General features: G+C 44.2%; 1 protein-coding gene across 1 annotated transcript in view; it reads left to right on the top strand.

Moving 5' to 3' along the window:
- The first annotated feature begins 4,134 nt into the window (after positions 1 to 4,134).
- LOC126456429 (tyrosine-protein phosphatase non-receptor type 23-like) overlaps positions 4,135 to 16,495 on the top strand; it is a 91,885-nt gene continuing 79,524 nt past the window's right edge. The window contains exon 1 of the mRNA XM_050092212.1: positions 4,135 to 4,386. Within this exon, the coding sequence (XP_049948169.1) occupies positions 4,135 to 4,386 (252 nt within the window). The remainder of the gene's footprint in view (positions 4,387 to 16,495) is intronic.

Raw genomic sequence — 16,495 nt, 5'->3', positions numbered from 1 at the left:
AAAAAAAACATTCGTCGCTACGGATGATGTCCGTTGGGAAATCGTTCCCTGACAGCTTTTCATCAGCGAGAGCTTTACAATTTACTTCCTAATACACAATGTGCATGTCAATGAGTTCTGCGAAACTGTACCGGTACAGCTCCATCGTATTGTACTGTACGTCTCTGAACAGCACTGAGTAATGAATGGATCTGTTGTTGATTCATAGCACGTTCTGTCATGGGACAGTTTAAATACGATATAACAGAGCCACCTCATGGGCAAGTGAAGTAAACAAAACCTGCATCATGACTTCCTAGTAATAAGGCTAGTCCTCCTTGTTCCCTTGCAGGGAATAAAGAATGCACATGTAAATAAACAGCACAGTACGCGTAAACTTGTACGCATGTTAGTTGTAAATAAACTGGAAAACAGTAACACTAGACAAAGCGGTAGACAAGTTTACTTCCATATGTCCTTAAGCTGGTTTCTCCAACCCCAGGTTCTCCACCTCAAATTGTGCAGTGGAGCATTTGCTATGTCCTGTTACATTGTTGTACGCTCTTACGGGAACACCCCGTATATTTTCTGGGGAGCCATTGTCGCCTAAAATGGTGATTCCAGTGCCTCTACTAAGAGAACATTCGTAAGAACTGTTTTCATTGCACCCAGACAAGTTCAGATAAAGCTATATTGTAACGTATATGATTCACAGATATGCTTGATGCTGGCATTCCCATACACCTTGCAACGATGTTCAGTCCTGTGCCTATTTAACGCCTTCAATACCGTTAACAGAACATTGGGTTCCACACCCTACCAAACTCTGATTCAAGAGCTAATGATATTCGTGATTGGGAGACAAGTAGGAGGGTCACTCCAAAAGAAATGCACACTATTTTTGTAAAAATACTGTTTTCATTCTGCATGTGTGAAAGTTTTACAGTGTGTAGATACATCCTACCCGCTTGTTTTCAAACTTAGTTCAATCTGTCCCCGTGAGTGGCGCCGTTCAAATGTTCAGATGTGAGTGAAATCTTATGGGACTTAACTGCTAAGGTCATCAGTCCCTAAGCGTACACACTACTTAACCTAAATTAGCCTAAGGACAAACACACACACCCATGCCCGAGGGAGGACTCGAACCTCCGCCGGGACCAGCCGCACAGGTGGCGCCGTCACAGCTCGTCTTCAAGATAGCTGCTACACTTGTTCGTCAGAAGCAACGTGCTGTCATAGAATTCCTGTGCTGTGAAAATGAGACAGTGAGAAACACCCATAAGAGGTTGATAAAGGTGTATGGAGATGCTGCTGTTGATCGCAGTACAATTAGTAGGGGGGCAAGCAGGTTAAGTGATGAAAGCGAGCACGGCAATATTGAGGATTGTCCTCGCAGCGGCAGGCCTCGTACTGCACACACTCCAGACAATGTGCAGAGAGGTAACGAATTGGTGACTGCTGACAGACGTATCACAGTGAACGAATTGTCACGCTACGTTGGGATAGGGGAAGGAAGTGTTTGCAGAATACTGAAAGTGTTGGCGTTAGAAAAGGTTTGTGCCAGGTGGGCTCCCAGGATGTTGACAGTGGCTCACAAAGAAACAAGAAAAACGGTATGCAGCGAACTTTAGGAACAGTATGAGAATGGTGGAGAAGAATTTTTTGGAAGAATTGTGACAGGTGATGAAACATGGCTCCATCATTTTCCACCAGAGACAAAGAGGCAATCAATGGAGTGGCATCATGCAAATTCACCCAAGAAAAAAATTTCAAAAGCACACCTTCTGCTGGAAAAGTTATGGCTCCGGTGTTTTTCGATTCCGAAGGACTCTTGCTTGTGGACATCATGCCAAGTGGAACCACCATAAATTCTGATGCATATGTGACGACACTGAAGAAACTTCAAGCTCGACTGAGTCGTGTTCGACCACATAGGCAAAAATAGGATGTTTTGCTACTGCGCGACAGTGCAGGGCCACATGCCAGTCAAAAAACCATGGGCCACAAAACTCGGATGGACAACACTGAAATATCCGCCTTACTGTCCTGACCTGGCTTCACGTGACAATCATCTCTTTGGGAAACTGAAAGACTCTCTTCGTGGAACAAGGTTTGAAGATGATGACTCCCTTGTGCACGCTGCCAAACAGTGGCTCCAACGGGTTGGTCCAGAATTTTACTGTGCGGGTATACAGGCGCTGGTTCCAAGATGGCGTAAGGCAGTTGAGAGGGATGGAAATTATGTGGAGAAATGGAAATATTGGTCCTAAAGAATGTATCTACACACTGTAAAACTTTCAAACATGTAGACTAAAAGATGTATTTAAAAAAAATAGTGTGCGTTTCTTTTGGAGTGGCCCTCGTATTTATAATGAAATTATATTTGTCTGCATTGTAGTCTTGTACGGAAGTGAAACGTGAACAATAAGCAGTTCAGACAAGAAAATAATGGCTGTTGAAACGGCGCCCGATAGAATACTGCTGAAAATTAGATAGGTACACTACTGGCCATTAAAATTGCTTCACCACGAAGATGACGTGCTACAGACGCGAAATTTAACCGACAGGAAGAAGATGCTGTGATATGCAAATGATTAGCTTTTCAGAGCATTCACACAAGGTTGGCGCCGGTAGCGACACCTACAGCGTGCTGACATGAGGAAAGTTGCCAACCGATTTCTCATACACAAACAGCAGTTGACCGGCGTTGCCTGGTGAAACGTTGTTGTGATGCTTCGTATAAGGAGGAGAAATGCGTACCATCACGTTTCCGACTTTGATAAAGGTCGGATTGTAGCCTATCGCGATTGCGGTTTATCGTATGACAGGCATCTTATACGCATGGCTGTAACGGATCGTGCAGCCACGTCTCGATCCCTGAGTCAACAGATGGGGACGTTTGCAAGACAACAACCATCTGCACGAACAGTTCGATGACGTTTGCAGCAGCTTGGACTATCAGTTCGGAGGCCATGGCTGCGGTTACCCTTGACGCTGCATCAGAGACAGGAGCGCCTGCAATGGTGTACTCAACGACGAACCTGGGTACACGAATGGCAAAACGTCATTTTTTCGGATTACTCCAGGTTCTGTTTACAGCATCATGATGGTCGCATCCGTGTTTGGCGACATCGCGATGAACGCACATTGGAAGCGTGTATTCGTCATCGCCATACTGGCGTATCACTCGGCGTGGTGGTATGGGGTGGCATTGATTACACGTCTCGGTCACCTCTTGTTCGCATTGACGGCACTTTGAACAGTGGACGTTACAATTCAGATGTGTTACGATGCGTGGCTCTACCCTTCATTCGATCCCTGCGAAACCCTACATTTCAGCAGGATAATGCACGACCGCATGTTGCTGGTCCTGTACGGGCCTTTCTGGATACAGAAAATGTTCGCCTGCTGCCCTGGCCAGCACATTCTCCAGATCTCTCACCAACAGAAAACGTCTGGTCAATGGTGGCCGAGCAACTGACTCGTCACAATACGCCAGTCACTACTCTTGATGAACTGTGGTATCGTGTTGAAGCTGCATGGGCAGCTGTGCCTGTACACGCCATCCAAGCTCTGTTTGACTCAATGCCCAGACGTATCAAGGCCGTTATTACAGGTTCTAGGTACTGATTTCCCAGGATCTATGTACCCAAATTGCGTGAAAATGTAATCACATGTAAGTTCTAGTGTAATATATTTGTCAAATGAATATGCGTTTATCATCTGCATTTCTTCCTGGTGTAGCAATTTTAGTGGCCAGTAGTGTAGATCGAATAACAGATGAGTAGGTACTGAAAAGCATTGACTAAAAGAAGGGACCGGTTGATAGGACACATCGTGAGGCGGCAAGGAGTTGTCAGTTTCCTAAGAGAAGGAAGTGTGAGGTGTAAAAAAGTGGGAGACCAAGAGATGATTAGAGTAAGCAGGTTCTAATGGAGGTAGATAGCGGTAGCTATGCAGAGATGAAGAGGCTTAAATAGGATAGCGTAACATGGAGAGCTGCATCAAACCAATCTTCGGGCTAAGGACCAAAACAACAACAGTGCTGTTGCCAATTCGTTGACCCTAAGTGCTGCGGCCAAGTGTGATACCGGAGGCGGACTTCGGTGGAGGCAGGCGCGGGCAGCGCGACGCGTGCGAGCAAAATCCGTCCCGATGCGGAGGCGGCCCGCGCGAACCCAGAGCCCAGGGGCGAGGGGCGCGTGCCTCGGCGGGCCCGGCCAGAAGACAATTAAGTGGGGCAAGAAACCGGCCGGTGCGGAAGGCCGCGCCTTTCGCCGCCGCGGCGCCACGCCCGCGTATAAAACGGGCGGCCCGCCGCCGCCGCCGCCGCTGACCGCCGCTGCTCCGCCGCCGAGTCAGGACCTGACCGCCACACCGCCAGCCGACATGGTCCCCGCCACACACGTGAGTAGCCTGATCACCTTCACCGCCACCGCCGCCGCAGCGTCATCCCCAGCAGCGGCTCTTCTGCTGTCACTAACAGTGCGACCGTCCATCAGCCAAAACGATGTGACCAGTTCAGCTTACTTCCCGGACCGAGACTCGAACCACGATACCTGTCTACCGGAAACAATGATTTTGCGATTGAGCAATTCGAGTACGACTGGTAGACCGACTCATAGTTCTCAACTTGGTTGCAGGCGCTTTGATGTCTCTACCTACGAGGGCTGTTCGGAAAGAAAAGCACGATCGGGCGCAAAATGGAAACTGCAGTGACAAACTGATGAAGCTTTGCATAGATGTGTCAGTTAGTGTCTCTAGTATGCCTGTCGATCGCGTCACGTCGCTCTTTTCAGTTCTGAGCACACTGTGAGCACGGAAAAGTGCCTAGAAAATAGTGTCTCCTGACAATTATGAGGTCCTGAGGTGAGACTTCGCCTGATGTCATGCAGCCCACATAACATAACTGTCACGTGTTCCCTTCTTCATAACAATTCTTGGCCGCACTCAGTAGGGGCTATGGAGATACTCCTGCAGCGTTTTCGATGGGAAGTGTTTCACCACCCACAATACATCTTGTAATTTGTTTTTTTTATTCCAGACTTTGATGACAATATCAATTCTTTAGACGATGACCGGTTTCAGTCCATAATGACCATCCTCAGATCTTTTTTACACCATGTCCTAAAGTGATAAGGCCATAATGGTATCGTCAAAATGGAGCAAATGGCTCTGAGCACTATGGGACTTAACATCTATGGTCATCAGTCCCCTAGAACGTAGAACTACTTATACCTAACTAACCTAAGGACATCACACAACACCCAGTCGTATGGTATCGTCAAAACATATAAATATAATCAGCACAGCGTCGTCTTGTAATTATCTGCCCCTCAGATTCGTCGCTCTTCACATAAACCGTTGACTGTGAAGATAACATTTTGGCACAGACGACGAGCTGTAGACCAGCATACAGGATTGCCAGAAATCACAGGTGGTTGCCTTCTATGACGAGGCTATTGGAAAGTTGGTACAACGCTACGACTATGTAGAGAAGTAGCTGGAAGGTGTCACAAACTGTTGCAAATAAAACAGTTTTGATTTTCGCAGTGGTTTCCGTTTCACGACCGAGCGGGCCTTACTTTCCGAATTGCCTTCGTAATTCGCCGAGTGTCTCCCTTGACGCTGTAGGACTAGCACCTGCTGAGGATTCTATACGCCAAAGAGATTTAATCGCTGCCTAATAGGTGTAACGCTGAAGACATTCTTTTACTCTTTCTCCTATCTCAGTTACAACCCACAGTTACCGAAAATCTCTTGCGCAGTAAATAAGTCCCTCGTGAGTGCACGAGATTCCTGTTTACAAAGAAGTGAAAGGACGGATGCATGGAATCACAGACAAAGATCGTTGATGTGCGTCCCTTTCATATTCTATCCTAAAACATCTAAATCTACATCCATACTCCGCAAACGCCTGTGAAGTGCATGACCATTCTACCACTTATTGGGGCTTCTTCCCGATCCGTTAACGTATGAAGCACCAGAAGAACGACTGCAGAAATGTCCCCCTGCATGCTGTAATTTATCTAATCTGGTCCTCACTATCCTTAAGTGATCGGTAACGTAGGGAGTTGTAGTATATTCCTAGCTGGTTCTCTAAATTTGTGAGTAGGCTTTCTCGCTAAGTTTGAGTCTGTCTTCAAGAGTCTGCTGTTTCAGTTCCTTCAGCATCTCTGCGACACACTGCCGCGGTCAAACGCCCTGCGACCATTCGTGCTCCGCCTCTCTGTGTATGTTCAGTATCCTCTGTTACTCCTATTTGATGCGGATTCCACACACTTGAGCAACCTCGCGCGCGGCCCTGCTGCCTACTTTACCTACAACTTAGCCTATCTGCTCGTCGTATTTCATATCTCTGCATAGTGTTACATCCTGGTATTTGTGTGAGTTAACCAATTCCAACCGCTCCTCGTTGATACTGTATTCGTAGGATGCTACATTTTTTTTTCATTTTGTAAAGTGCACAATTTTACATTTCTGAACACTTAAAGCAAGCTGAAAATTTTTGCACCACTTTGAAGTGTTATCAAGATCCGACCAAATATTTCTACAGCTTTTTCCAGAGAGCACTTCCTTATAGATAACTGCAAAAGTCTGAGCTTACTGTTAATATTATCTGCAACGCTATCGATATACAACAAGAACGGCGAGCGTCCCAACATACTTCCCTGAGGCACACCCGAACTTACCTTTACATCTACCGATAATTCTCCTCCAAGATAACTTCCTGCACGCTTCCTACCAAGAAATACCCAGTCCAATCGGAAATTTTGCTTCATACACCACACGATCCTACGTCTGATAATAAGTGTAGATGTGATAGTAAACCAAATGGTTTTTTTTGAAATCGAGAAATACTGCATCTACCTGACGTCGCTGATCCATGGTTTCGGAATGTCATGTGAGAAAAGTGGGAGCTAGGCTTCAGATGGACATTCTGGAAAGTCATGCCAGGTGGCATTAAAGAGGTCACTTTGCTCGAGATGTCTCATTACGTCTCAGATCACAATGTCGTATAAGACTCTACTGGTGGATATAGAGGATACTGTATGCTAGTTTTGTGGTTAGCTTCTGTTACCCTTCTTGTAGACGGGTGTGACATGTGCTTTCTTCCAACTACTGGCAACGTTTCTTGTTCGAAGGGGTGAAAGGAGACGACTGCTCGGCAGACTCAGCCGGAAAGCAGTACTCCGAAATAAATGTGCCCGGAGCCGGGTCGTGGTCCAGTATGCAGCTGCAACTTCTAACGTTATTAGTGTTATGGTTCTTCGAAAGCTTATCAGAAACTCTGCATGCGTTTCTTCGGCGTGTGAATATTTAACTAAAGTTACTTTCAAGCACCACAGAAAGCTATGATTCATAAACGCTTGAAACTGCGCGTAAGGTCTGATAAGGTATTAAAATTTACGGAAAAAAGTTTTTTCACCTTACCGACCAAATCCAGTTTCACACTTCCTTACTTCCGTTTCCAATCTTATGCGTGACAGCGCTACAGACATTATCAGACACTATTACATTCGCCGGCGTTAACTGCTTAGAAACACGAAAAGTTCCATTTCTATACGGTACTGCCATATATAGCAAGAAGAGTTGAACGGCTTTTTCGTATCTGCCAATTACCTCCGACACGTGACGTCATGTGAAGGCCGTATTAGTGGATGCGACAGATTAATCGGAAAATTACGACTGAAGTTCTAAAAACACTATCTACATGGGACGTCTTACATTGTGATCATGTTCAGTAACAAACAAAGGACTGTATCAGTGAACGAGCACTAAGCATAATTCCAGTACCAGTAACTGTACATTTTTTTCTCCAGACGATCATGCAGTCTATGAATTCTCATTGTTCGAGCTAAACTGTTCCCGAGACAAACTGAACTCACTGAAATGAACTGAATAACATCAATGAAATGGAATGACACGATATAATAGAAGTGAAATCCATTCAGAGATGCTCAACCTGCAATGTAATAAATATGTCGTGACAAATGAAACTCTGTGCAAGATTGTGATTCGAACCCAGACCCCCTCTTATTTCGAGCAGTCTGCTTAATCATATGGCCATCCAAGTCCGGTTCCAGAGGTGGTTCTTTACCTTTAGTGTCTGTCACTGGTGTTTTCTGGTATTACTGAAGAACACCACAACGAGAAGTTGCCTCACGACCGTGTGGGACAGCATCAGTGGGGAAGCAATATGGTGTACGACCGATGGCTAACCCTGTCATAGTGGCGTACACACAAACGAATTACGTTTACTCAAACGTAATGAATGGCATCAACAGGTACGAAATCCGTGACGTGAAATGTATCAGTGAAATCTGAGCAGAAATGCCATTGATGCAATGAATATGTCGTGATAAATGAAAATTTGTTGCATTCCGGTACTCGAACACGGATCTTTTCATATGTTTTACTTTACGCTTTCCCCTACGACAGGGTGAGCAGCGGTCCTCCACCATATCAATTTCCCAGTGGTGGTAGTATCAACCTTTGTGGTTGTAGTGCTCGGAAATCATAGGAAAGGAATTCCAGCAGAGGCCGTATACATGCTCTGAAAGGATAGATGTTACAGTGACTTCCCACGACAAACAAAAGATCCTGGTTCGAATTTCAGTCTGGCGGAAACTTTCATTTACCACGGCATTTTTGACGTGTGTTTGATATCGAAAGCACTGTGTCTTCAAGGATAATCAGTACTTGGCGCCAAGAATCAATAATTAATACCAGAACGATAAGATATGAAGCGGTTCGTCGGAGACATTTTTTAACGACGGGAAAAATGCTCCTATCGGAGCACAAAAAATCCGATTATGTTCCTGTTTATGTGAAAGACTCTGACTGAAAAGCAGGGTACCAGCTGCCTCATTGTACCTTCCTTAGCACCTATAAAATTTTCTTCCCAGAAATTCTGGCATGCGACCATATTCCCGACTTTCTTTTAACATGCAACTCAACTCAAACTCCAAGCTCCTCTAACTGTAACTGACACTCACTGATCCATCACTGTAAGTCTGTCTTACCCAGCCACTCCCGGTTGCCCTTCCCCGCTCACTCATTCAGCCCAACTTATTTGCATTCTCTCTTTGTGTCCTTCTGTCATTGCTTCCTGCGTCAGAGCCACAGCCCCTTTTATTCTGTCCTACTAGTACAGTCTCCTCCACCTGTCTTGCTCTCTCTTGTTGCTGATACCTCATTCCTTCCTTCCTACTTCTGCTATCTCCTCTCATTTTCACTATCTCTCACTTCCTCTCTGTCATCTACTCTGTCCCTCACTGCCACTGACTCTCGCCCACTTCCACATTCTCTTTATCCCTCCCCCCACTGGCACTGTCTCCTCCTCTCTTGTCCTAACACTGTTCCGTCACTGTCAGCTACGCTCCACTGCCACTGTGTCCCTCTCTCTCACACTACGATTGTCTCCTTCGCCCTTTCTATAACACAACCACTGTCTGCTATCATCCAGTTGTTATCACTTTTCTGTCTCTTTGCCGCTACCACTGTCTTCTTCTAAGTTTAAAAAAGCGCGAATAAGTTTGCATGCCAAAACGTTTGGGATAATTTTTAGAGGTGCTGAGGAAGGTAGAAAAGGCAGCTGGTACCCCACTTCTCAGTCTGAGTCTTTTAAATAAGCAGGGACGTATTCTCCTTTTTGCGCTCCGATAGAAGCATTTTCCTGCTAGTTCCCTTCCTTCCCCTGTTGAAGCAGGACGTGTAACTCTTATGAAAATAAATTTATTGGTCAGTAAAATTTAAATAGTTTACTTATGAGGAATTGAAATAGCGCAAAATTAATTTTATATCTCAGACCAGATTTTACATCCACAACAATTTTGCATGTGCTTCAGTACTACAACATGGTGTTACCAGATGATAATGGAGACACTTTACACAATATTTCTCCGTACTATGTTACTGTGTAAAATACGTTTTCGCCTCACAGCGTATTTTACTTGCTTGTTTTACTAGTACGAGTAGGGTAACTTTGAACCTCTGTGACTCGGAAACGGATAAAGATATGAAGAACATTTTCAAAGCTGTTCGAGATCGGGATCTTTGGAATATATCGTAAAAATTTCAGCCATTTACTGTATTTAGCAGACTTGGAATCCTCGGTTCGGTTTTGGCCCGCCAGAGGCGGCAAAAATATAGAACAAACATAGGGTTTTTCGGAGGAATCACCCATGAACTAATGGTGCCTCCATACATCCCATCAACCGCACCGGAGACCACATCAGATGCAAAAAGGCAACCGATTTGCTCCATTTGCCAAAAGCAGGAGGAAGTGTGTAGTATATACTTTGACCCTGTATTGTAGGATGGTGACACTAAGACGACCCTTCTGTTGGCTGTTTCGTAGTTCATAGCCCAAAGGCTTTTTATCACCAATAGAACTATAGGAATGAGCCCCGAGAAATCCGCGGCGTTTTGGTGCATACTAGGTACACGTGCTGTCGCATATATACCGATACTACCGGATATATACGTCAGTTTCGCTGATGAATTCTTTTCGGATTATCAACTAATCTGCAAAAAACCCCATAGATCTGTGGAAGTACGTCCATAAAAACTGTATACATTAATCTACTATTTGCTACAAACCACATAGCTGTATTTAGCATAGTTCCTTAAAAATAATTTTTTGTAATCTCCAAAAGAATTTATGTTCGCCCTATTTATTATTAAATAGTCGTCAGACTTATGAATAGTTCTTCATATCTGCGTACATGCAATATCTCACATCATTTTCCGCCAAGCTATTGAGACTTGTCACAACGTGTCTCTAACTGCAATGTCCACTGTTTACAAACTGTTTCACAACGCACGTCCGCAAACATTTAAATTTAATGAGTAAGGCAAAGGTGCAAGAGGAAGCAGTGGAAGCTTGTATTCAATGAAATTCTGCGTCAGATTTTTCTTGTATATGGATCGAACATCGTGAACAGGAAGATAGTGGATTCTTAGTGCAGATAACTTTCCAGAGATTGTCATAACGCTCCCAATGAACATTGTGGGCCGGAATCCTCATCAATAACGGCTTTGTGGTGCTGCTGAGGCAAAGCATTATGAAAATATGTCGCCTTACGATTACGAAAATCAGCACCAATTTCGTATGCCACAGATCGTTGAGAACCGGAAGTGTTATGTTAACCCGCAAGAATGATCGTCCAAATAGTATTCAGCGTAGGTATTACGCTACAGAGTGCTTCATCATCCAACGACAGTACTCGTCTGTCTCCCACCGTTCCCCATTAATACTTATGCCTGACTAAATCTTAGTTTGGTCAATATTTTCACAGCTGTGAACAGCTGCAGACTGAAGCTATGGAATCATTCTAGGGGGAACATTTCTGTGACACAGGAATACGTATAATTTGATTCCACAGACTAACACGTGTTTGAATTTCTGTTGTGAATGTGCCGAGAAGTATCTCAACGAACGATTTATTTTGTTCTAGATGTTCCCATGTGATTACATTTTCCTTCTGTTTACGGCCCTCGGGATATCTCCTCTCCGAATGCTCCAGCGGTTGCACAACATCATTAACAATTTTTTTACAAGCGTATTTTGCACACTGGCGACCGTGCTTAAGCTGTATAGTATTATAGGTATCCGCCAAATCTGCACTCATAAATGCACCCACGTGGCCCACACACAACCATATTTGTGGTACCACTCCTTGGCGCGCGTCAACAAGCCCGGCCACTACCTGCTGGACAAAGGCGTTTTCCCCGGGACCAAAATATGTGATTAGGCTCCTACCGCTCCAAGGTATTCGGGTACCAGGTATCACGAACAAAGACTGCCCTAGAAACCGCTATCGTTACTACATTGTCTTCTGGGTGTGTATTGGGGACAGTAAGACTTCTTCTTCAGATATTTCGGTCGATAACCTTCCTGCCATCTTCATGATGAGTCGATGACAGCGATAAAACCACTTGACAAAATACTGTGGAATAAATGTACGTGCGTCAGAGATAACACTGTCGGGAACAAGAGCGTCAATCGTAGATAAAACTATGCGTCTAACAAAGCAAGTGCAGCGTCAGCAGATCCGCAGTGCTTACGTGTAGTGTGGCTAATTATTAAAATGGATGACATGTGTTGCAATACCAGGCAACTAAAACTCACAACAATAAATCTTTTGAGAGCACCGAAGCAAAGTGAGGAGTTTCCATGAATTGTCGTCTCTGCTGAGCAGGTCGCCTGATAATTGTACTTCCACAACTTCCTTGGCCATTGACTCCCAGCAGAATGAGGCTGTGGCCAGTATTATGGCTTTCCCATAATACGTGGAATGGCCACAGGAAATAATTGAAGATTGTAAATGGCAAACGTTGTAAGCGCCATTTTTCCACTAATGCGTTTTCAGTGCCGTTGTGTTCTCGGTACCTCGCTGCATGTCCCTAGATTTGATCCAGATGCCAAATCACAGAAAAAATCTTTCAGACAAGCGTTAATAGCTGATATACCGTCTTTGTGCCAAGTACATCCCTCTGGAGTTCCAAAATTTAGACCATATAAGAAGTAGTTTTTGGTGACTTCAGTTCTACTATCTAAAAACATAATGCTCTATTTTTGCACTTTTATCATCACAAATAAAACGCAGTGCCTCAGTATTAATGACGCTTGGAACAAAAACTCTCTTCCTACAGTTTGTCGAAAACGTGCATTTCTGAGAACGTGACTGTGTCTAAAATACAAGTCGCTGTTAAACACGATGTTTAGTTACACAAATAGCGCCGTTATCGGCTACGGCTGTTCACCTTTATATTACGTTTGTTGTTGTTTGCATTAGTTATTGGAACAAGACAGCCAACAGCTGCTGTCAACAACGATAAATGTAACATAAACGTTAACAGCCGTCTGAAGATGAACCTATCGGTTCGAAACCGATCACGGCGTTATTTGTCTAAATAAATAGCATTAATAACTCTGACTGGTTGCTGTTTTCTTCTTTGGAAAAAACAAGTTGTAACAACTTTCTTATCGACACTTACAACCAATCACTTTCCTGGTACGCAACTTAGCACTCATTTTCTAATTTGTCTCATTATTTTTTGCGGTGATACTGTCAGCAACATAATCCTGTGGTATCTGAATAGTTCAACAATTTTCTTGTATACAAACCAGTTATTACGAGGGCGTGCAGAAAAGTAAAGCCTCCGAATGTTTTGAGTGAAATTTCTTACGGATTTTTAAACAAAAGAAACATCATTAACATTCTACATCTCTATTCTTCTTGAATACATATTTGCAGCCTTCTGGCGCTAGGGGGCCTCCCAATTGTAGCGTGTAATATGTCTGCGTGTAACGTAACTGTATCGGTGCGTAAGAAACAGCGTGCTGTAATCCAGTTTCGAATTCTTTGAGATCGTTTACGCACGGAGCGCCTTCTCCTTCGGAATGATAATGCCAGACGAGACACGAGCGCTGCTACGTCTGCAACAAAGCGACGCATTGGGTTCACAGTTATCGAACATTCTCCATGTGCATTTCCGACTTAGCCCCATTCGATTTTCTAAACTTAAAGAACACCTTTGAGGACTTCACTTTGACAACGGCGAAGCAGTGGGACAGCGGCGAGGTTGTGGCTCCGTCAATAAAGTCAAACAAACTACCCTTATGGTGTCAACAAACTCGTCTCTCGTTGGCCGAAATGGTTCGTCGCAAGGACGACTAAGCTGAAAAATAAATATGTAGACACGAAGAATAAAGATGTCGAATGTTAATAAAGTTCGTTTTGTTTAAGAGTTTTCACATAAAAAACACGGTAGGCATTACATTTCAATGCGCACTCGTGGAAAGAGAAATGTATTGGCATTTTATTCTCCTGACAAATGTCAGATTCGGCGCTTAGAACGTATCCATTTCAATTCTTCAGTTGTTATTTTTTTATGCATAAATTTGTCTGTGACACACGCTCTTGTTTCGGACAGTGTTATCTCTCTGCACGCGTATTTACTCTACAGTAATATGTCAAGTGGTTTTACTCCTTTCACCGACTCACTTTGAAGATACGGTATCAACAGAAATATCGGAAGACGAAGTAATGCTATCCCGGATGCACGACCGAAAAGTGATGGAGTATTATGGCTGCCGAGAACACTTCTCGAAACACATGCTATCATTATTCATTACACATGCTCCAAGTGACACAATCTCGCACCGCTAAACCAGTCCTTCAGAAATTACGGCAACCATCTAGCAAAAATTCACATTGTGTTTCCTTCATAAACATACAACAAAGAGTTCAAATAACTCTGAGCAGTATGGGACTTAACATCTGAGGTCATCAGTCCCCTAGGACTTAGAACTACTTAAACATAACTAACCTAAGGACGTCACACACATCCATGCCCGAAGCAGGATTCGAACCTGCAACCGTAGCGGTCGCGCGGTTCCAGACTGTTGCGCCTAGAACCGCTCGGCCACCACGGCCGGCTACAACAAATGTTAGACCTTCTATTTATTTTATGTCATAAAATAAATATGCTCCCTCCGTGGATGGGTGGATGACATCTGAAACTGGTAACGTATACTGAAATAAATTTCTGCTGGTTGCTGCACGTCCTTCATCAGTAACTTGTCTACATTTCGTACGTTCCAGACCAGCCTTTTCCAGTTTCACCTGGTACGAATCTGATGTACGTATCTGCGACTAAGTAAGAGAGTCTTTGGTAGCCAGTCAAACGCGTTACCTTTATTTATTTTTGACATATCATAATACGAGATTACGTGTGATCATGTCTTCACATCTATGCCTTAGTGGAATAGTATTTCGTTATTGTATACAGTCAAGTATATTTTTTATGAATATTACTAAAGTGGCGCTTCACATTCTATAAGTGTGATTTTCAGTTTGGTTTTACCGTTTTGCAGTTGAGCGGAGTGATACACTGCCGACGTGTACGCATTGTACCAGGAGTTAATATCAGGATGAACGCTTGATATCTCTCCACACCATTTGATCGTAACGCATGATTCCATATTTATGTCATTATACGCTCTCATCTCTTCTCGTGAATGATTCCCGACCGCAGGAAACAATACAACATTTGTGTAAGCCCTATTGTTTTTTTTAGAACTTCTAGTTTCACAAAAGGTGCGAGAAACATCGAGTAGGAGCCTTTTAGACACGTAACTTGACTTAAATGAAGTATGAAACCAACCTCTAAATCTGGTTGGTCGGGCAGGTATTTCATTCTGGTTCTCCCGAATCAGTTCGTCATATTGCTCGGTATTTTCTGTTTACCACGACAACGGTATAGTACAGGAATGATTTAGTCAAATGCTTGCTTGAGTGCATCTTTCAGTCGATACTCCGTATAACAGACTATCCTCTCTTTGTTGCCTTTTACTTTCCCGTAGCTGGCTACTGAAGCCAAAGTCGTGTATTATATCACTACTGACAACGTAGGATTTTTGTGTAGTGGTAAAGTTTAAAAAAAATGGTTCAAATGGCTCTGAGCACTATGGGACTCAACATCTTAGGTCATAAGTCCCCTAGAACTTAGAACTACTTAAACCTAACGAACCTAAGGAACCTAAGGACATCACACACACCCATGCCCGAGGCAGGATTCGAACCTGCGACCGTAGCAGTCCCGCGGTGCCGGACTGCAGCGCCAGAATCGCACGGCCACCGCGGCCGGCAAGGTTTAAAACGGGATCCTCTTAACCTTCTGATGATGGAACATAAGCACCGACACTGACAAACGAGCCATCAAAGTGTTATCAAATCGAATTACTCACACCACTTTTATTTTGTTTATGATGGTATACAGAACGTTGTTGTTTCCTCTTCCCTGCCGACATAGGATAAGACGTCATAATTAAGCTTTGTTCTAGTTTCGTTCCTGATTTATGTCAACACATTGACATTGATTTTATAGTCTTTGTGCTACATCAGTGCGCGAAATCATCTCCAAATAATAGCGTTGCTGTAGTGCTCTGTCCCAAATACGTTTTCTTTGTTAACGAATGGTGCCTTACGAACAGAGGATATTTCGAGTTTATAGCAGCGTTGGATTTCTTTTTAAGTTGCGGTTCTGTGAAACCAAACAGGCTGAGTATCTACAAACAGAAGTTATCTGATGTAAGTGAAAAGTCAGGCGACGCTGAAAAGCTACGTGCCTACTGGCATGGAGCAGCGCTTACGGGCGCTGGGAACTAACACGCCTGCCGCCTATGGCACCCTGTACTGAACTTCTCTGCGCCCCCAAGCTGACCACGCGGAAGTAATCGTTCGCTGCGAGGCGTGGCTGTCGGGCAGCGAAAGTTGCGACGCACGGCACGCACCCACGGTTTACGGGCAGTGCAGAGCAGCTAGTAGGCCCTCCACAGTCGTGTTTGCATAAACCCAGTTCAGCATTCGGGCCACCTGTTTTCTCCGTATATCCCTTGTAATTAGGCCACGCGATAACGTACTTATCCGGTGCACAATACTTTCTCCAGCACAAAAACTTGTTGCGCCACTGCATCGAATTCGTTTTCTTTCTTTCCAGGCGC

The sequence above is a fragment of the Schistocerca serialis genome, chromosome 1 (genome assembly GCF_023864345.2).
Source record: "Schistocerca serialis cubense isolate TAMUIC-IGC-003099 chromosome 1, iqSchSeri2.2, whole genome shotgun sequence".
In the NCBI taxonomy this organism is placed as follows: domain Eukaryota; kingdom Metazoa; phylum Arthropoda; class Insecta; order Orthoptera; family Acrididae; genus Schistocerca; species Schistocerca serialis.
This window is presented reverse-complemented; position numbering and strand designations above follow the sequence as displayed.